The sequence below is a fragment of the Rhododendron vialii genome, chromosome 12a (assembly GCF_030253575.1).
Source record: "Rhododendron vialii isolate Sample 1 chromosome 12a, ASM3025357v1".
NCBI lineage: Eukaryota > Viridiplantae > Streptophyta > Magnoliopsida > Ericales > Ericaceae > Rhododendron > Rhododendron vialii.
Genome location: NC_080568.1, coordinates 30,849,105 through 30,871,177, shown reverse-complemented (window position 1 = coordinate 30,871,177; position 22,073 = coordinate 30,849,105). Strand labels below are relative to the sequence as shown.

The 22,073-nt window shown below is 37.6% G+C and overlaps 2 protein-coding genes across 4 annotated transcripts; one reads left to right on the top strand and one right to left on the bottom strand.

The window, feature by feature from the left end:
• The first annotated feature begins 4,430 nt into the window (after positions 1–4,430).
• Positions 4,431–13,408, top strand: LOC131311998 (probable serine/threonine-protein kinase At1g54610). The gene is made up of 7 exons (XM_058339683.1): positions 4,431–5,259; positions 5,899–6,177; positions 8,905–9,222; positions 10,017–10,244; positions 11,795–11,895; positions 11,978–12,101; positions 12,786–13,408. The coding sequence occupies exons 1-7, from the start codon at positions 4,954–4,956 to the stop codon at positions 13,137–13,139; spliced, it is 1,710 nt and encodes a 569-aa protein (XP_058195666.1). The 5' UTR covers positions 4,431–4,953; the 3' UTR covers positions 13,140–13,408.
• A 1,093-nt stretch (positions 13,409–14,501) lies between these two features.
• LOC131311997 (pyruvate dehydrogenase E1 component subunit beta-1, mitochondrial) lies at positions 14,502–22,073 on the bottom strand. 3 transcript variants are annotated; one of them, XM_058339680.1, is made up of 15 exons: positions 21,932–22,073; positions 21,678–21,759; positions 21,515–21,574; positions 20,538–20,618; positions 20,409–20,435; positions 20,235–20,297; positions 20,007–20,093; positions 18,754–18,879; positions 17,931–18,064; positions 17,775–17,847; positions 17,629–17,694; positions 16,530–16,568; positions 16,295–16,419; positions 16,076–16,190; positions 14,502–14,890 (listed from the first exon to the last, which is right to left on the bottom strand). In XM_058339680.1, the coding sequence occupies exons 2-15, from the start codon at positions 21,726–21,728 to the stop codon at positions 14,822–14,824; spliced, it is 1,116 nt and encodes a 371-aa protein (XP_058195663.1). In that variant the 5' UTR covers positions 21,729–21,759; positions 21,932–22,073; the 3' UTR covers positions 14,502–14,821. The 3 variants fall into 3 exon arrangements, with proteins under 3 accessions (XP_058195663.1, XP_058195665.1, XP_058195664.1); XM_058339682.1 differs by lacking the exon at positions 21,932–22,073 and adding an exon at positions 21,844–21,919; XM_058339681.1 differs by lacking the exon at positions 21,932–22,073 and having other exon boundaries at positions 21,678–21,837.

Here is a 22,073-nt window from a genome sequence, read left to right as displayed (position 1 = left end):
ATTTCACATTCTATTCCTTTATTTTTGATTCAATCAATAGTTATGGTAAATAGGAGTATTAAATAAACACTCACTTTTTTTTAATGCAAGGTGTTCCAACCAATTTGCACGCACCTTTAACTAAACCGTACAATCTTTTCACAACCTTTTCACACGGTTGCTTGTGCGGATAAACACCCACGCTACTTGGTTACCTGATACTTGTCTTGAATTCCTTGGAATCGATCTTTCTCATATAAATTCGAGGAGAGCTAGGGACAAAGAAAATACCCTTAAAGTTTATATGAACGGCTCAGATTCACTGTGTAGTGCATCTGAGTCGTTCATATACACTTTAAGAGTATTTTCTTTGCATCTAGCATTTCTTTATAAATTCACCTTCTTGTCCCTCTCTCCTAGTAATACGTGGCAAAACCAGCTCCTACGATGACTTTTTCCACGTACTTTCGTTGTCTATCACAAGACTTAAAGATTACGCGGCTTTTAATTAACTAACATCAAATTAGTTGTTATTATTAATTGGTCGAAATTGGAAAGCAAAAGGGATATATGAAACTTCCTTAGCAAATAGAATATTAATAATTAATATTGTCTACGCTAATGAATTGATCTCCTTTTCAAGTTCTTAAATATAGAATAGTACGTTTCTAGAACCAGAATAAATATGGTGCGATGAGTTGACAAGTTTTTATTCAATTTAATTTAATAATCTTCCATTTAATTTATTTATTTTATTAAGGTGGTCAATGATGTGGACCCACGCCCATTTCTTAAGATTGTACTAATTAATAATTATGGAGGCCTTTACGTGGCTATGGCGTTAAATTAGGTTATATATTCGAGAAAATCATATATAAGTTGGGTTAAATCTTTAACGATGTCAATTAAAAATACGTCGGATAAATAATCTCAGAAAATGAAAGATATACTTATGATTCTATATAAGAGGTGTAGGGGATCGTTAATCTCATTATCACTAGAAAGATAAATAAAATTGTATATCCTATGTTATATTGTATGATTTTCTCACCGTTAGTTATTTCAAACAAACGGGGTCTAAAATTGTTTCGCGTTCGGTTTGAGAAAAAAGGAGAATTTATTTTCGTATGGAGTAGTTATTACAATGCATTTTTTTTTTTTTTTTGGGGTCAAACGGAAATTCAACAATGCATCCGTTTGCTCATACGAGTGCAAGAAACAATATACTACTGGAGTAGTATTTATTAGAATTAAAGGCTTTCAGTGAACCCTTCTACCTATGTAGTTTACTCCCAAAAAATACTCACGTTGTGTTTTGCTTAACTCATTAATTTTCTAACAAGAGGATCAAAAAAAAAAAAAATTTCTAACAAGTTATTTTGATCTCTGTGTTTTTTTTTAAAACTTAATATATCGTAATTTGGTTCTTCTCAGCCGACAAATCTAATAAGTAAAAACACTTGAATCCTTCAGTTTGACACTTTACAATAGATAAGGATACCATAATCTTGATGGTTTATTTTTCGTCTTTTAGTGCATATTTTTTAAGTTTTGCATCAAAATTTAATTTTTTCCGATTTAAATACAAATTCAAACATGACAAAATATATATTGAGAAGGCAAGAAAAATGGAAAAAAAATTATTTGCTCTCGAGCCAAAGGCTGTTTCCACCACGCATTGTATGGATTCCACCGCCAGTATGAGGCTCCCACACAAATGTGTAATATATATATATGAGGCTCCCACACAAATGTTTCAACTCTCTCTCTCTCTCTCTCTCTCTCTCTCTCTCTATATATATATATATATATATATCATTTATTTAGCAACAAAAAAGAGAAAAAAATCACTATCATTTAAACATAAACGCATAACTCCCGCGTGGTTACGACTTTCGTCACGCAAAAGTCTAAATCACCCTTCTTTTTTCTCACTCTTCTGTCGAAAATTCTTTTCTGCCTTTCAATGTGTAGCTTACTAAAAACAATTGGACGGCAAATTGCAATAAACTGCTCTTTTCACGTTCGCCATTTTTTTTTTTGCCCTTTTCCCTTTTTCCTCTTTCTAAGACAAAATGTAGTTTGGTAGATAGTGTAAAAAATAAGTTTTTAGCAGAAATAGATAGTACTTAAAAACAAGTATAGCATAAACTAACTTGACTATGATGTGAGATATTATTAATAAATTTTCACCAAGTTATTAGCTTTTATGACAAGATACCTTTGATTAAATGTAAATTGCACTCGACAGAACATGAAATTAAAACCCATAAGACTTTTATTTTTGTGGATTGAAGGAAACTCAAATAAAAAAAAGGGAAATATTTAGCGTAGTGGTTTTCACACTTCCATTTTTTATATCTACACCTTTTTTTATTTTTTAGTGTTGAAAGTGTATATATTTTTTCCACTAAAAAATATTAAAAAAAAGAGTGTGGATATGCGAAAATCATTTCCATATATTTATAGCACTGTTTATGTATTTTTAAATTTCATCTTTTAGTGTGATTTGAGATAGTTATAAATGCTCTAAAAAAAAAAAACTTTAGATGACATCTACGAAAGTGTGGACTATATATCGAAACCAAAACAAAGATCTAATTCGTACATGGTTTCTTGTTCGGAAAAATCATTTTTAGCACACAGATTCGGACACAAATGTGTGTGGAATCGTATGGGTTTTATTTATTTATTTATTTAAATTGCCAACATGTTCTCCTCCATGTGTTACTTGTAATAAATGAGAAAATCAAGTCTTTTTATAGGGTGGTACAAGTGGTTGGTGAAAATTTTATTGCAATCCAAACAAATTGTCAAACTTGCAGTCATTCATCAGTACTGTGTTTTTCACAGTTTTCACTTTTATACTCCAAAGTCCAAACGAGTCTCTGCTTACAATTATTTTAATGTCCAATTATTTAAGCTAAAGTTAATTACACATTTATTACTATTTGAATTTGGTTGAAACAAAGCCTTTTCAAGAATAGTACCAAAAATCTTTCACTTCTATATCCATTCATAATATACTCTTTCCGTAAAATTTCAGTTGCTTTTTCTTTTTTTTAAAGTTTTTATACTCTGAATTTTGAAAAAGCATTGAGATATTTAAATTAGTGTCAAAGTTTTAAAAAAAAATTAAGCACAAAAACGTGTTTCTTTTTAGTCACAAATATGACATGATTTTTAAGGAGGACTTAAGCTGAGACGGATATATCGTGCGAGTTACATAGAACTAGATGACGTATTTCACCCTCATTAGGTATATTTTATTTTATTTTTTATTTGAAGCATAGCGCTTATGTCCGTAGAGCATCTTGTGATATTTGAGCAATTACTAACAAAATTAGCTGACAAAGGTCGGTATGGTAAACATTTTTTAAAAACGTTTGTTCGTTTCCCCTTTTTTTTTTTTTTAAAAGTCAAACTCAAAAAATACTCGTTACCTCTACTTTCAATCATTATTCTTATCTCTAATCATTTTTCTCTTTATCTTTTTTCACTTATTACCCTACTTCCAATCATTACTCACATAAAAAAAAATTTAAAATTTTTCAAAAACTCATCCAAGCGCGGTATTAATAATTATGAGGAAGAATAACTTAGAGATGCTTATTAGTAGGTAGGTAGCCATGCAGGCCCCTCGTGAGCCCAATCTCTCTTTATTGTTTTGCTGTTTGTTGTACCCGCCCCATTCATGATATCATAGGAGCTAGGCCCTTTTTATTTTTTTTCCCTCTCTGTCTTTGGGATCACAATGATGATAGTTTTACTCAAATTATACTATACTACCCATTTGAGCATTCAATCAAACTTTAATTTAAGAAAAAATGAATAATGAACTATTGATGGTGGTACGGTACCCAAAGAGAGATGATCATAATAATTGAATTACAAAGCACTTTGCTAATAATTAACATTAACATAAGAACAAAACAAAATTGTGTCACAAGTAGTATATTGGTAATTTTTCTTGGGTTTGAGACCTAAGGATTGAGGTAATAGGTTCGAGCTGATAGAGCAGCAGTTTAATTCCTTTGTAGTAATCTAACTAACTAACTTACTATTGCTAACATACTACCGTGTGACAAAAAAAAGGTCAACGGATTTGTAAAAAATGACATTTCCTCATCGTTTCTTTCACATGAAAGTTGAGGGTTCGAATCTCGCCAACAGCGCAAGCAATTGGTTTGGTGGTTGACGTTCTTTGAATTTATCTCACCCGCATGTTGCTTAGCGGTACATTTCTCCATCCCTTTGGAAGTAAGCTAGAAAAAGAGTGGAATTTTCTGGTGGGTGCTCTCTCTCCTTTGACTCCATGGGGTTACCATGTACTCTACTCCACCGTAGAGTGTCTTGAGCCTACAGTGGCAATTCCGTAATTGAACCTCAGACCGCGACAATAACCAGAAAATCCAATCCCAGGAGTAAAAGCCCCAACTGACTCCTTTTTACTCTCTCTCTCTCTCTCTCTCTCTCATCCAAATACAACTATCTCTGCCCCCCTTTCCCCCCCGCCCTGTATCTACATCCCTCCTCCCCCGCCGTCTCTCTCTCCTCCCCCCACCCCTCTCTCTCTCTCTCTAACTCCCACACTCCATCTCTCTCTCTCCCACACTCTTTCCAATCGACCTTTTCCCTTCCCTACGCTAACTCCAACTCCAAGCAAGGTACATAACCAATCAAACCCACCACCGCTTTCCATCCACCTTGTTCCCTCCCCAAATCCTCCCCCTGTACACCACCTATTTACCAAAATCCCCCCACTAATTCTCATAAATCTCAAATATCATCGGCGGCGGCTAACGCATCCCGAGCTTAGTCACATCATCCTTCAGCAGCAGTGTGAATTTTAGTAGTTTGAGATATTTTCTAAAAGACGGAATTTTAGTAATTTGAGATATTTTTAAAAGGCTGCGACACAAGCGCTTGTGCACGTGCACGCGAATTATGGGACTTTAGATCCTGAGAGCCGGCATGGGCTGCGTGTTCGGCAAGGCCGCGGCCGGGGAGAGCCGGCGGAGGCAATCCGGATCTACTCAGACCCGACGGAGCGTCGTGGATAATAAGCTGGGCGAATCCAGTAGGGACGGTGATGTTAGGGTTAAGAAGGATGTAGAGAGAGAACGGAATCAGGTCGCCGGTGGTGCCGCGGCGAAGGGGAAGCCGGCGTGGGGATCGAAGGCCAGCCAAGGCTGGCCGGCGTGGCTGTGCGAAGTCGCCGGCGACGCCGTCAAGGACTGGACTCCTCGTCGCGCCAATACCTTCGAGAAACTCGATAAGGTATAGAGTCATAAATCCCTAAATCGAACTATGATTTGATATAGAGACACTGATTATATATGAGAAACTCTGTATATCACCGATTTTTATCGCCGTCTTATATTTTTTTGATGACTCGGGGTGTCCAGGCACGTAGCTCAACTAATCTCGGGACTCTCAATCTCACCGCGAGTAGATGGGGAGTCCAAATTTTACATTATCTAAACATGTTAAGTAACGTCCAACCAATTGTAGTGTCACTGTAATATCACCGCCGCCTTGTATTACAATGGTTAGACAACATGTGATGTACTTAATGAGTTTATAGCCTTGGCCGACAGGCCCGGGTAATATGCGAAATATCATCGTGGTGGAGATAGATCATTGCAATTGTTGATCTTCAACGAGGAAGTCCTAGTTAGCGCAGGTCATGAGCTAGCGTTGACTATGTTGATAATATTACAATTGGTTGGACGTCCCTCAACATGTATACAAAATGTAAAATTGATTATACTCGGAATGAATAACATCGAGCCACTTGTGCAGTTATATAAAATGGCTATACGAATCAATGGTATATGGTAGCTCCGTGTATATTTGTATTAACACTCCATGTGTTTGATAATTTTCTGACATCAGGTGATGCTTTTGTATGTTTAGATTGGGCAAGGGACGTATAGCAATGTATATAAAGCTAGGGATTTGATTACAGGGAAGATTGTGGCATTGAAGAAAGTTAGGTGTGATAATTTAGAGCCAGAGAGCCTGAAGTTCATGGCACGAGAGATAATTATTTTGAGAAAGCTGGATCATCCTAATGTTATAAAGCTTGAAGGCCTTGTCACGTCGAGAATGTCTTCAAGTCTATACCTTGTATTTGAGTACATGGAACATGATCTCTCCGGTCTTGCCGCTTGCCAGAAGTTCACGGAGCCACAGGTGATTGTCAAACCCATGTCTCAGTAATTGAAACTATTTCCTTGATTGTGTGGAAGTAATTGGAATTTGAGAATTTTGTATAAAGTTGTTGTCTGCTGCTCTTAAGAGGGTGCAGTTTGTCTGGTTGCATTTTGGAAAGTGCATTTTTTCCTTTTGATAGTGTAAGCAAAAAGCAAGAGTAATTTTTGTTTTCGAAAGTTAAGGGAAAGTGCTTTTGAGTTTCTTTAATCAGAAGACTTTAAATTCTACAAGATGGTACTTTGTAAATTTTTTTGTTTTCGTCATTGGGATATTTTATTACGCTCACTTTTTTCTTTTAGTTCTTCTTGTTTTCATTGTTAGGTTCATGAGTTTTTCTAGTTGCCTAGTATTTGTCTTTTAGTTTTGCTTGTTTTATGTTTTCATGTCAGTAGTAGACTTTTCTAGGTCGTGGGGTCCATGCCTACTGTGGGTATCCAATGCAGTATTTCAATGGTCATTATAGTGGGGGCTTGTGATGATATGTTACATTGACCTGGGGATGTAAATTCGGTGGGATTTCACACTCCGCAGAACCCACATATAGGGTCTTCACATTTTTTTACTTTGCAATATCCTCTTTTATTGTAATCTCGCTGCTAATTATTTAGCAAACTCTAATTACAGCTTCATTTAGTGTATCTTTGGGATGGTTTACAGCAGTTCGCTGTTCCTTTGTTACAGGCTAGAGACGACTGTTCCATGCAACCTTTTTTTCTCTCTAGAATTACTAGCCTGTATTGCTATAATATGGTAGATGGTATCTTGTCTCATTGAGCATCCAAACCCTAAGAAGGGGGCATTTTACAGGCCTGGCCTCTCTATTACCTGATAACTAGTATCACCTCCCTACCTCCCGTATCAGCAGGCCCTTTCTTTTGCTATATTTAATGCAGTCCCTCATGGCTCAGTTCTTGTTTCAGTCTTCTCTACCATGGAATTCTGTCCTCGGGGAGGGAATTGTCTACCAGGTATACATAGAGCATCAAAGGGGAGAAATGGGATGCACTTGAGTTGCTTCCCTCCTAATGAATTCTGGGTTTTAATAAAGGTGGGTCAATAGCCCGGGCTGGGAGTCAAGGCCTTGGCAATCCGCTGACAAGGGAGCCCAGTGCATGAGCCTTTATTGATAATTCTAGTGATAATTCTGCTAGTAGATGATGTGACTTCCGAGAATGTAAGATCTGTAGGGATAAAACTAATATATATGAAAACTCGCTTATTCAATCACTCAAGAGATTGGCTGTAAAAATCAATTTATGATACACAATGTGTTGGGTTCCCTTTTTCCTTCTAATCGTGCAGCCCCTTTCATTTCTTTTGTGTAGAATTTCCAAGCCTTGCTGTATATGTGCCAATTATTGTCCGATATATTAGTCTATTTTCTTAACGTGCATCATTTTGCAATAGCAAACTTTTTTTTATTGTGTGTTTGAAAATCTGCAGTTCATCTCTTTAAAGTAAAGTTTGACAGTGTTGGTTCAGTCACTTTTTCTTAAGACTATATTCTAGCGGTATGTTAGATTTCTTGGAGGGTTCCAACCTAAAACCAATTGGCAATAGGTGGAGTAGCCTCTAGAATTTATTAATCAAGCTTGGGTGGCTTAGATGAGCGATATGGGACAAGTCTAACTAACACTCCCCCTCACGTGCAGCTCGGATGCACGTGGAGGTGACTGACCAGGAGCTAGTTGACTGACTCGGGCGACAGAGACTTTCCCACGAGAGGTGAGGCCACCTAAGACCTAGCTCTGATACCATGTTAGATTTCTTGGAGGGTTCCAACCTAAAACCAATTGGCAATAGGTGGAGTAGCCTCTAGAATTTATTAACCAAGCTTGGGTGGCTTAGATGAGCGATATGGGACAAGTCTAACTAACAGATATCCATAGGAAAAGATCTGCTGCTGTGAGGGTGCTGGGATGGGAATTTTCTTGTGTTCAAGTATAGCGAGCAATATCATCTCATACCTTGCTTTGCCATTACTCTACTGTTTAGTAGGATGAATTTTACTTTTTGGTCTGAAAAAGTTCATTTCTACGAGAAAGAGTTCCCTCCGTCTCCCATGTTCCATTGCTCTACACATTATTTGTGGTTCAGACGTTTCTCTTCATTGTGTGCAACACAGAATAATGTGGACCATTACCTTTACTTGATTACTTGAGAGAATGTGTATATCTGGACTGACGGAGTTATGAGCTATATAAACATCTAAGCCGGTCTACAATATTGAGAGAGAGTTTCTAGATACGAGTAAGGAAATTGATTTTCTGGCGCATCATTCATAAGACTAGATAGCTGCACGTGCTAATAGGATTATCTCCAATGCTTGTGGGGGCTGGTTAACAGCTTGAGGTAAACACCACATTTGGTTTGATGGGATGCAGGAAATTATGGGGATGGTGTTGTGTTGTAAAATAGGATTTCTCTTACCACGAGGGAAACATTGCAGAGAGAGTATTTTTTCTTTTCACAACAGACACGTTGCCTAGTCATGTCTGGATTTCGTGAATGTGTTGTTGGACCTTGTGCTAATTGCTAAAAGATGGGAATGGACTTGCTTTTCTCTTCGTTAATCAAAGTACAACCTCTTCATTTTTCATCTTCTAGATGCTGTCCTTTCTTAGCTGCCTATTTGTTTATGTCCGAAGTTGATTAAGTAGAGCTTTCATAGATGAGATTTTACCCCTTGTATGTTTCATGTTGCAGATCAAATTGTTTATGAAACAGTTGTTATCTGGGCTTGAGCACTGCCACATGAATGGTGTATTGCACCGCGATATCAAAGGTTCCAATTTGCTTATTGACAATGACGGGATTCTGAAAATAGCTGATTTTGGACTAGCTTCTTTCTATGATCCTGATCGCAAGCAACCAATGACAAGTCGGGTTGTCACCCTTTGGTATCGTCCGCCAGAGCTACTTCTCGGGGCCACTTATTATGGTGTTGGTGTGGACCTGTGGAGCGCTGGATGCATTTTGGCGGAGTTACTTGCTGGGAGACCAATAATGCCTGGGAGAACAGAGGTACGTTTATGTGTGTGCTTTATTGAGTCCATGGCCGCTACAATGACTTCCTTTTGACTGACATGTTCTGAACATGTTTATTTGTATCAATCATTGTCTTGAATGTAAAGAACCATTGCGTAATCCTGCTTGAGAGAAAAATAATTTAGGTTTTTAGTTTGTGACCTGATGAACATTCTTATGAGTCTTGGCTTTTGAATAATCCTTTTTAATTAGGAGACAATTTTGCATTTACTGCATATGCACTTTAAGCAAGCATCTATTATAGCTCCTATCTGTCCGACAACATATGATGCCTTGACATTGGATCTTTGATTGAATTTGTCTGCTATTATCCTAAGATCAAAGAATGGTCAGGTGACAGAAGATACTAAAATTAGTGTATTTTTGGGAATTTTTTCTCTAATGAATGTGTAAATGACATTTTGATTAATCCAAACAGATTCATTTAATTTCTTTTACACTTGTATGAGTATTAATTATGGCCTTGCCTTGTCCAATGCTAGTTTGACCTGTTTAGGAAAGTCAGATGAGTGTCCTGTCCACATGTTGTAGTTTAGAGCCTTAGAGGAAAATGCAACACTACCATGAGAATTCTCAGTACCTTGTGAGTTCGTAAGAAATATTGTGTTATGTTTAAAGCTTTATTCTGATTTGACTGTTTTAATCTCTGACTTTGATTGATTATACCTTATTTGGGCAATTTATTTGCTTGCCATGTTATTTTCTTTTTTCTTTTGTACGAGTTACAACAGTCGGTTTGAATTTACCAATTATATTCTTTTCATCCCTAGGTTGAGCAACTGCACAAGATATTTAAGTTATGTGGGTCCCCATCTGAGGAATATTGGAAGAAATCCAAGTTGCCAAACTCAACTCTTTTCAAGCCACAACAGCCATACAAGAGTTGCATCTCAGAAACCTTCAAAAGTTTTCCTCCTCCTTCTCTCCCTCTGATTGAAACTCTTCTTGCAATTGACCCCGATGAACGAGGTTCTGCCACTGCAGCACTAAATAGCGAAGTGAGTATCTATACTTGTTCAGCAACATTTCCTAGAAACAAAGGATAACTCTTTTCTATCTGCTGATTACTTCATACATTGATGTTTTCCACATTGTCCGCATGGAATCTGGTGATCTCACCAGTTGTCACCATATGATGTTTTCTAATGATTGCAAACTTACGGTACCTTTTCCTTTTCTCACCTGGTTTTCAGCCAAAAAGGATTATGATTTGGGTCGCTTTTTAAACTAAGTCACAGTTGTACAGTCTGAACCTTTCCACTGGGAACTTTTGGGGATGGACTCGGAAGGGCTGATTCTCTTAGACATGTAAGGAAACTTTCAGAAAATCAGAGCCCACTCCACCCTCCTTTATAATAACAGCAGAAAAGAACTCAATCTTCAATAAAAGGTTATTTTTGCTAAGGGACAAATTTTTTGATTTTAGCAGGTCAACTTTAGTTGAGTGGATAAATTGTTACTCCCTCCGCCCCAAAAAGGATGACAATTTTTGAAACTCGTGTCATTTTTTATCGCTTATATCTTTCAATCTATAATGTTTTTCATGAGTTTGAAAATTTTGTATAATAGAACTAATCAAGAACTATCAGACAAGATCCATATTGCATATTTTTTGAGATCCATATTGAAAGATGTAAGAAATTGAAATTGGGACGAATATCAAAAATTGACATCTAATTTGGGACGGAGGGAGTATATTTTTCAACGTAATTTAAGGTGAAGCTTTTTCGTTGTAGCAATCCCAGAGCAAGATTTCTTGAACCTAGAATAGAACTAGCAGAAACTATTTATGATCGTCCATGGGCTTATTCATCCAAAAAATGTTTGATTCAATAGGCTTGGTCATTGAACTCAAAAAGGATCTTCAACCCAAGTCTTATCGTGCTGTGGGCCATGTATTAGTTGTGGAATCACAAGAAACTCTTAAAACAAGAATCTTTCATTTTTGGACTCATCATTGCTCAGATTGATGTGGACCATGCCAATAGGTCCGTGGGCCGGAGACCAACATTGGAAAGGTTCCATTTTTGGTCGTTTGGGGAATTATGTCTCGATTTTTCTCATTTCTCACTTGACTCTTAAAATTATACTTTAAGAGTAAAATTTTTGGTGGTAAATTTTTTGGGTGTACACCCATTTTGTGCTGAGAAGTGGTATAAATGATGTAGCAGGCTAGCAGCCGTTTCTTTTATGCCATAAGAACCCCTTTTGCAGATTATCCTTGTGGGATTATATCCCAATTGTCATTATAGATGAATGAAGAATGAATGTCTTCTTTTCTTTTCTTCTTGCTTATTAATAGAGAGAAGAATGCATGTCAAGCATGAGTATTAGTGCCAGTTATGGATCATTAGAAACTATGTGCTACTTGGTTGTAATATGAACCCTACAGAGTACTTAAAACATGTGGTGTCTGCACTTTGCCTAGTGTAATAAATTTGCTTGACAAAGTTTCCCGGATCGCAAAAGCATATTGTTCTAATTTGGTACACTGTTCAATATCATTGATGGACAAAATGATTTGATAGAAACTTATCTCTTTGTACAGTTCTTTACGACTGAGCCTTATGCTTGTGAGCCATCAAGTTTACCAAAATATCCTCCCAGCAAAGAAAGGGATGTGAAATTGAGGGATGAAGAAGCAAGAAGGTTTTGTTTCTTCCTTGCTTAAAATTTTTTCTGTGCAGATTTGGGACATGCTTAAAGATTTTGTCTCCCTTCTCCTCTACAGGCAAAGAGGTTTAAGTGGGAAATCTAGTGTCGTGGATGGAAACAGAAGAATAAGACCCCGGGATCGAGGTAGCCGGGCAATCCCAGCTCCAGAAGCCAATGCAGAGCTTCCAGCAAACTTGGATGTAAGTTACACAAGTTCCTTCTTTCTATTTGTTCTGTGTAAGTTTTCTAGCTTCGTCTACCAAGTTCCTAATTCAATGGTAATGCTATACAAATAGATTTTTACCCTAAAATCTTGTACAGCACGATGTTGCCTTGTATTGGGTACAACCGAAAATACCCTCCACATGGCTCATAACCTCAAAGTGCCACTGCCGCATCATCCCGTTAGGTGACGAACTAAACTCACATACACAATAGCACGGAGAAGAACCAACTACTACAAAAAAGCACAACACAGATTGAAGTGGTTAGGCAAGATTGCACACGTCCACGGCATACACCTATGTTCACAAGATCATCAGATGAAGGAATCAATAGGCAGCATTTATGCTGGGGCTTGTATAAAAGTTTCTTAATATCCTTAGTACTCAAAAGAAATTTTGCTGAACCACCTATGGGCAAGGGCTCGTTGCCCCTCTGCAAGCCCTGGACAACTCAAAGCGGAGCTGGTTTTACAAACGAGTTGGTTAGTTTTCCCATATGACTCAAGCTCCACAAATCCAACACGTTTTGGATGTGTTCTTTGAGATTTCTATTAGTGAATTAATTTCCGATTGGGCTCGTTTTAAATTCATGCTGCACTCAACAGTCCACCCTTTCCGCTGATTATTGTTGTCACTATGGTTTCGTTTGTTGATCTCCAGCGGTGGAGAGTTCTGAACCAACCAAATACTAAGAGCAAGAGCGAGAAATTCCCCCCTCCCCATCAGGACGGAGCAGTTGGACACACGCTGGATAAATCGCTTAATGGCCCTATTTCGTTTGTTGGTACATCTGATGCGTCCTTTGTCTCATCAAAGGACTCAAAGTCATCAGGGGCCGTCAGTGAGACTGCAGCCACAGTTGGGCCTTCTAAGAAGAGGAAAACAAAAAGAGAGGGCGGCCAGACATCACGGAGATTTATTCGTGCCTTCATTCCGTCCGCAGGTGCACTATCAGTGGATTTCAGATGGAAAAATAAAGGATCAGCTTCGGAGGTTTTCCCCAGCAGAAGGTAGAGAGCAAGTATTGGAGGGGCTACAAATTTTGTTTGGATTAGGTATTTTCCTCTTCCCTTGTCCGTAAAATGGATATTTGTTCATATCGCTCCAGGTTTACTGAGATTTACCAGTATAACCATTTTGTATAAACTCCAAACAAGAGGAATTCGAGGAACTAAAGTGTATAATGTGCGAAATGAAATCACACTCTTTTGTACAGTTCTTTGAAATTAGTAGTGGCTAAATTCCCATGGAATGAAAAGTTTCCTTCTATTGGCTCCTGTTTATTCGAGGGACTTAAGTTTCTTTCTTTCCTTTTTTTTTTTTTTTTGTGTGTGTGTGGTAAAAGAAGGGGTTTTTTTCCTTGGCAAAGGAGGTTATCATAGGTTGGGGCGCTGGTTTGCAACGTTAAATACTCCCTATGTCCCGAAATTTCTGTCCGGTTCGCAAAACGATAACTATAAAATCATACATCTTTTCTAAGAATTAAAAGAACTCTTTTTTTTTTTGATAAGTCAAAATAAAAAAATAAAAAAAAACTCATTGCAACTAGTAAATTGTTGAAAAAAAATCGTATTTTAAAGTTATTGTTTTGCAGTCTGGACAAGCATTTTGGAGTTGAGGTAGTACTGTCAAGTAGTTTGTGCTGCAAATCAGCTCTATTGGTCGAGGGAAATTACAAAAATATTGAGCCTGCCTACACTAAGGCCGTGTTTTGAGGATGGGGGGTTGGTTTAGGCCCCATTTCTACTAACATTTTTCGCTACAACTTATCAGCTTTTGTGAAGTTGTTCACACCAAACTAATTGTTTTTGCCAAAAGTTATGTTGTTTTCACTAAACAACATTCAACATATTTTCTTCTAACCAACTTGAAACAACTTGACTATAAATAGTAAATAAAACAACTTCTAGCTTACCGGAAAAGCCCCCTTAGCAAAGGAGAAAATGATAGAGAAAAGCAAAAAAAAGAAGAACAAATGAGTTTGGAAATGCAAGAAAATTTGTCTTTCTAGTAATGATGAGGTTTGTAGCAGAGCTGCAGATGGATAATGTTACGACCTTAATTTAGAAAGGACACTAAATTCAGCCATGTGCATAACACCTCTTCGGCAACCTTCCATCCATTTTCTGAGGATGGTTATGCTCAAAAACTTGTATCACTTAGGTGTCACAGTTAACCACCACACCCGAGACTGAAATTGGATGGATTGCGAGTTCACAATTTAAGCCTTTATTCGATGCAAGCTTCCATCCCAGATCCATTTATTAGGACTCTTTTAAAGGATTGGTTCAACTCGAGTTTTATCACACATCTCTGCATATACACATGCGCCTCTGTGTGTGTGTGTGTGTGTGTGAGAGAGAGAGAGAGAGAGAGAGAGACCAACGGCCAAGTCATATTCAGTTTGCTGGTCTGAATGCCATGCCTTCTTTAGCAGAGAAATAGCACAAGATTCATCCACCAACTAAATGCTGGAGAAAAATCATCAAAACTCCTAATTTTTTCCATGCAAAAACTTTCCAAATTTCCCAAATGAAGTGTACATAAGCCATTGAAGGCCTTTTTCAAATTTCCCAGGGTGAAGGGAGGAGGAGGTTGGGGAACACCGCAAAAAGGTGGATAAAGAATAAGTTGCACATACAAGAGAATGTTGAGAGAGAAAAAAACAAGACGATTCAGGGCATTTCTCGGCAATCTTAAGCAGTTGCAGCCATTGGAACAGATCTGTAACAGGCTCTCTTCGCTGCACGTACAATATCCTCAATCTATTCAATATATGTCCAAAAGCCAGGGAAATTGTGTTAGCAGCTCGAAAATTTAATCAACTTCTGCAACTCAACCACATTTCAAAGAAAAAGCCGTTCTAATCTAACGGATAATCATATGTTATCATTGTGCCCCTCGAGCTTAAAAAGTCAATATCAACCTTTGATTCTTCTTTTTCGAAGTCCTTGAGCTTTTAAAGTCTTGTATAGACCAAACAGCTTACAATTATGAGAAAGTAACAATAAGCGAAACATGGGATAGAGCAAACCAATGTCAGTTTCACGTAAAGTTCAAAGATTGCTTGGTTACTTAATCTCTCAAGGATTCCTAAATTGATTAGTTCCACATCCGATGCAAGTTGACACTAGGTTTGATTACTTCATCTCTAATTTTTTCCATATCAACTAATTGAGGTCAATAACTTTCACGTGACTATGTGATTACAGATCTCCACTTCCAAAACTAAAGAGACTAAGGAGGACGCAGTAATAGGGTTGAAATCCACACCTTGTTTTGATTTTAATCGGAAGCACCCAGAGTAATTTCTTTTCAAACTTGAGATGAGGTTCATGGAGGCGTAAGCAATGGGTAAGTGGGTCACACAAGTGTCCAAAGAGTATTATCCAGTTCAAAACACTAAAAATAAGGAGACATTTGGACACATATCATGGCGTACGAGCATGAGAAACATACGTTCTGGTTAGCTTGTAAAAGTTTGATGGCTATATATAGAAAATAACAACTTTGAGGATAACATAATTTGAACCAAAGATTGAGGGAAAACACGATATTTAACCTGAAAGAAAATGATTGAAAATTTGGAGGAGGTTAAGGAATATATATATTCCACATTTCCTAGTTCAAAATGTGGCATTCCACTAGTGCCTACTGCCTAGCCAATTGCATCTTTGATTCTTTTCTTTTGGAAATTCCACTACATATTGTAAAGATCTCAAGAAGGACCATTAGAGATTATTCAGTCAAGTTTCTTCGAGAAAAACACAGCAGAAAATGCAGTCATTAATAACCACATAATACATCGAGGGATGCCCATGCAAAGCCACAAGATTATCAAACCATTTGCCTTCATAGTTGAATTATCCATTTGAGGATAATTCCACAAACACTGCAACCATGCATGAAATATTTGGAAGCAAAGGCAAAGAAATTTTCAAAAGACAAACCTGTGGGACCGCCATCCTCTCAAGATTTGCAGCATAAGGCATGGGAACATCTGCTGCTGAAATCCTCTCCACAGGTGCATCAAGATACTCAAAACTCTCCTCAACAACAGATGCACTGTCAAAAGCAACAAACACCGTTTGATGCAAAATTCATTTAGCAAAGGACTGGAAGCATGTTAGGGAGAGAGAGAAGACTTTGTGTGGTGAAAAGAAGGTTACCATATCTCAGCACCAACACCATGTTGAGGGAATCCTTCTTCAACAGTTACGAGTCTATTGGTTTTTCTGACAGAAGCATTGATTGCAGCTCTATCAAGTGGGCGTATTGAGCGGAGATTTATAACCTGTACAGAAAAGAGAAGCAATCACTTTTTCAAAATACCATAGCAGAAAACCTCTACACATTAATTTTGCAAACCCCTTCAAGGAAGCAAGTTTGAAATTTACAAGTTACCTCAGCACTAATTCCTTCCTTGGCAAGAATTTCAGCTGCCTGAGCATGATACCAATTATGTTGTTACCAAAAGAAGAAAAAAAGACGGGTTAAATGCTAGCAATTTAAGTTGAACACTTTCGAGAAACCAAAAAACAGAAGGATAAAATTCTACAAAAAGTTTGGCGTACAGCAAACACCATAGGATAGAGGTGGCATCACGCTTTCTTTTTCAATAATGCAAGGCCAAACAAAGGCAGAGAATCAACAGTGTCTATACTTCATATGCATAAAATGCAAGAAAAGAGACTAAGAGAGTTTCTGAGCTTTGACCAATGGTTACGTAGAAATGCAAGCATTACTAACGCATTCTCCCATTAGACATGGATATCGTTATCTGCTTTAAGCACTACAAAAAAGACTATGCTCGTAAAGAAAAATAAAAATGAATTGTCCATTCTGCAAGAGCCAGATAATAACTTAGGCTCTCGGATGTCAGGAGCATCTCTACCACCGTGACTGTAGTGTAGGATCAAAATTAAGCCGAGTCCAGTTATGGTAGCAGTAATCTTGTAGGATCAAAATTAAGTCCAAGTTCGGTTTTGGTAGCAGTAATCTTAAGGCTAAAGCGTGCATGTGGACATGGTAGCTATGTTTTCTATTTCTTATTGTCAACCATCAAAAGTTGCATTTCAGGATCCCTGACTTCATAAGCACCACTTTGAATCCGGATTCCAGTATATGAAACAAACAGGTTCCATAATTTTGCAGAGAAGACGTGTATTTCCTGTTGTTGTACCTAGTGGTCTAAAGTATCAATTAGAACCGAGTACTTCAGTATCCTTCAAAATTATTTCCTTCCATCCTATGCAGGGGAAGACAACAAAAAAGTCACGAATAACATTTCAGGAAAATGTAAAAGCATCGTCTACAGTGCACAGTGCACTTCTACCCTGCGTGACCAGACCCATGCAGGATTTAGCATTTTCAACCTCCTAATCTGTTCTTTGCAACCACAATGGAAGAAAAAAGATTGCTCTATGGTTAAATAAAAACATAAACTATTAACATGGTTAGTCACTCAGAGCGTCCGACCTCACATGAGAAAAGAATGACTAACCTTGAGAGCATAACCAACCATCTTGGAGAAAGCAGTAATGGTCACATGTTTACCTTCACGTTCTATCTGCCAATAACTAAGAAGTGAGCAAGGATCACAGTAGTCGATGACGAAAATAAACGATAATAATGTCAAGAGAAAAGTACCTTAGCTTTCCCTATAGGAAGACAGAAACTAGAATCCAAAACCTCTGCTGAAACAGGAAAGGACTCGCCATACCTGTAGGATACAATCAGATCCACACCACTGACTTTGCTCTGCTTAGAAAACTCGTCAAAATCATAATGCGCCTTAATACTTACAGCAACTCATTTTCAAGGAAAACAACCGGGTCTGGGTCCCTTATAGCAGCTTTTAGCAAGCCCCTAGCATCTTCTGATGAGTATGGAGTCAGCACCTTTAATCCTGGACAGGAACCATACCATGCTGCATAACACTGCACAAAACCAGTCAAAAGATATAGATTCAGTCTGAAGAACTGAACTTACGAATCTGTTTAAGAACAAGTAATGAAAAATGTATCCTCAACCAAAGAGATGCTTGTTAAACCATCAGACACACCATTCAAGACATTTTCTTCTATTTTTCTGCTTCTTTTTAGGTCACGACTTGTCAATTTAAGACCTTCCACTTCCTAAAATTAAGGCATGTCACATGGATGTTTGAATTCTACTTACATTTTCTATTAATCATATGATATCTGTTGATAAGCTTCTCCATGAAAGTAAATGGTAACAAGGGATCTTGTGCACTCTGGTTTGCCAGTCCCACTATGAAATGTTTACCTAGTGTAGAGAGAAAACTCGTACTTGTGCAAGACTATGGACAAAACATGAACATTCAACCAACTAAATTCTTCTTGATGCATTTAATGGGAGCACATTTAGTTCGAGAGACATTCCAAAGTATCAATGCGCATTGCAATATAGACCTTTCCTCTTCCATTGGTTCAACAATTTATGTGGACTGTAGAAAGCCTCACTAGATCATGGACTAGTGTATTCAACTGATCCAAATTTATACCCCATAAAATATCTATCTCCGTAATGCTTTGCCGTAGCTACAAACACAAGGAAACCAAAGAATATGAAGCAGGCTACCAACATATAAGAATTGAATACGTACTTGGGAATGCTGTGCACCAACTCCGGCAGCAGCACCATTTGGTCCTCTAAAGACTATAGGTACAGATATCTGACCAGCAGACATATAGTTTGATTTTGCAGCAGAATTAATAATGTGGTCAATTGCCTGCAACAAAATCAAATTGAGTTCAGATACCAAAGCAACAAGTGGTGTGAGGTCACCCTAGAAGGAAGAGAGACACTAGTATAAACCACAAAGCATACATATATCAGGTTTGAATTAATCAGGGAATTTAAGTGTTTATGCCTCATTAACATGTTCAAACAAAACCAAGCTGTCACAGAAACTTTGAATTCACACACTCCTGATAACTGAAGCACAGCCTCTTCAAAACAAATAAGGAAGTACAAACACTTCCGCTTCAATCACTATTACATAATTCCTTGAATTATGAATATTTAATCAACTTTCTTTCTTTCTTTCTTTTTTCCCTGTTATAATTTGGTCCTCATTTATTTGCATTACATGGTTGAAACAATGGAGATGCAATGGCTTTTCCGAAGCAAGCAACGCCATACAAAAAAACTGTTGCCAATCTTATAGTTGGTGAATTCTTGCAACTGATCTTTCAAATAAATTCTGTGAGGGTCACCAACAGCATCATGCACCCGATAGAAAAAAAACTAAAGGCAGCATATCACAATTCCTATTAAGTTTATTTGTTTGTAACATATCCAATTCAACCATCACTTCCTAGTGCTAAAGAACATACACACTAACCAATTGAAAGATTCCAAACCTGAAATTCAAAGAAGAAATTCAGTTTCCACAGGACCACATCCTATTTATATACCAAATAGGACATTTTATATCCAGCCGACCTCAGTGCATTGCACAGAAGGGCAACAAATTCCTATACTGTTGACGTGGTTGACAGATAGTTGTTTGTTTATTAATTTCATACTAGAGGCATTCTCGTATTTGTCGCGGAAATGATATTAATATATGGGAAGGTACAACAACTGATTGCCAGAACTGTAAAGCTATTTCTCTGAGCTCTCTGCACCTCTCTTTTCTTTCCTTCTCCTCTTTTAACCCAAACTTAATAGTATACAACTCAACAGCGGTAATTTACAATGTCTATAGTGATGAGTCTAATAACATGTATCATAACACACGTGTTGGCACAAGACCAAACTTTTTACTTCAATTCACAATCTGCATACAGTATAGCTTAAAACATTCATATGCATTTATTTAAATGGAGGGGAAACAAAGAGAGAAACTATGACCTGCATGGAGAAGTTAAATGTCATAAATTCTACAACAGGCTTCAGACCGTAGTAAGCAGCACCAACTCCAATCCCAGCAAAGCCAGCCTTCAAAATTTGAACAGTAGCTCAAACATCATAATTTTACACGGAAAAGACAAGTATTTCAGCATTGTTCGGAAAACTTGAAAATGCAAATAGTTCAATTTAAAAGACAAAGAAACCAACTCTTCCGATATAACGACTCACCTCTGTAATAGGAGTATCACGAACCCTCTCAGGGCCATACTTATCCAAAAGCCCTTTAGAAATCTACAAGCATTTTGAAATTAGAAGAATAACTTTTAGAGGAAGAAATGTGTAGTGCAAAGCATAACTTAAAAAGGCCACGATTCGTTTCAAGTCTAGCAAAGCATTACTAACCTTGTAAGCACCCTGATATTCGCCAACCTGCACATGGAAAAAACAAAAAGTCAAGCATGATTAAACCCCCATATGACCAAACAAACCACAAAACATAAAAACATGCCTTGAATCAAAGCTTCCACAAACCTCTTCGCCCATCAAAAACACTTTGGGATCTGCAGACATTTCTTCATCAAGAGCAGAATTCAAAGCATCACGCACTGTCATCTGCAGGCAACAATCAGTTGCATCACCATTAGACCTACTAAGTAGAGAAAGGTCGTAATGTGCATGCTAGTTCCAGCTCATTACAAAACACATCTTCACTATTAACATCCTCCAGTGGGGGTGGTGGTGGTTGGGAGGAGGGGGGTGAAGGGAAGAGAGAGAAAGGCCTGGATCAACGCAGATATTCTTATCGAAGATTATTACTCCCTCTGTTCCAAAAAGATTGTCCACTAAGCAGAACGAGAACTCAAAAGATCCAACTTTTTTCTCACAAAGGAAAGAACCGCTAATAACTAGTTATTTGCGGAAAGAGAAATGAATTTCTTTCGACAAAAGTGCATTCTTTTCAACACTTGGAGATGCTTTTACGGTAATATTTTAATATCTCTGTGAAAAGATTGTCCACTATGCAAAAGTTAATTGTATCAAAAGTGTATATGTTAGCAACATTGCTTCCACGGTATAAATGTTGTTTCTTCTATCTTTCTCAAAAAATTCCAAGGGGAAATACTTATATCAATTCCATCATGAGAGATGCATATCCAAGTGAATTGCCAAATTTAGCTATACCTAAACTTTGTAAGTATGACAGCCAATTTAGCCATTTGAGAAGGAAAATTAGAACTTCATGCTAAAACATAGTTATCTTTTGATTATTGATTATTCAGATGCACCAACTACACTAGTTAGGGAATCACATTGATAGCTTTGACTTGTGTCCTAGCTCGTCTACAGCATATCGATGGATAAATCCTAAAAACCATACTACCCCCACGTGCAATTTAATCATTAAACTACATATATCAAACATAAATAACTCTTCACCGTATAAAACACAAATTAGTTCCGGGTCAAACAACTACAAAGCGTATCGAGACGTGATTATGTATAGTCACCTCTTTTGCTCCAGAAGAGTAACTCCTGGAGGCGCAAAGTAGGGCTTGAATCTGCATCCCCTGAGAATAACAGTTTTTGAAGTTAACCGATTGATTGGATAATAAAAAAAATTAGAAAATTTAAAAAGATAATGAATTGAGGAGATAGGAGTTAAGATTATACCGAAGCATTAATGCCTTGGTGAGCAATCCTTTGCCTTATGATTCCCAACATCTTCTCTGATTCTCAGCTTAATTAAAAGTACCTAAAACAAGGAAATAGCTTTTCAGTCAATGACAGCGACAATTTCTACTAGATCAAAGACATTCGTTCGAATAAAAGTCTTCACCGAAAAGCTGAAAATGGGCACATATATATGTATGTAGGAGTATGTATTTATCAATGTATGTATAGAGAGGGAGTTGAAGAGTAGAAACCTAGAGAGAGGTTGGTGATGAGAGATGACGAGAAAAGATCTGGAGAGGGAGGGAAGGTCAGAGAGAGAGAGAGAGAGAGAGTTGGCTTTGGCGTGGTTTGGTAGAGGTGTGCGAATCTATCGAGCTTTGACATCTATCGAGC

Bases quoted from the DNA above. Each gene is read 5' to 3' on its own strand.
- LOC131311997 (XM_058339680.1), bottom strand. From the start codon at position 21,728: ATGTTGGGAATCATAAGGCAAAGGATTGCTCACCAAGGCATTAATGCT. The intron at 20,619-21,514 runs GTGACTATACAT...TGTTGCCTGCAG, and splicing joins ACTCTTCTGGAGCAAAAGAG to ATGACAGTGCGTGATGCTTT. The intron at 17,848-17,930 runs GTAAGTATTAAG...TGTATCCTACAG, and splicing joins TTCCTTGAAAATGAGTTGCT to GTATGGCGAGTCCTTTCCTG.
- LOC131311998 (XM_058339683.1), top strand. From the start codon at position 4,954: ATGGGCTGCGTGTTCGGCAAGGCCGCGGCCGGGGAGAGCCGGCGGAGG. The intron at 11,896-11,977 runs GTTTTGTTTCTT...TCTCCTCTACAG, and splicing joins AGGGATGAAGAAGCAAGAAG to GCAAAGAGGTTTAAGTGGGA. The intron at 12,102-12,785 runs GTAAGTTACACA...GTTGATCTCCAG, and splicing joins AGCTTCCAGCAAACTTGGAT to CGGTGGAGAGTTCTGAACCA.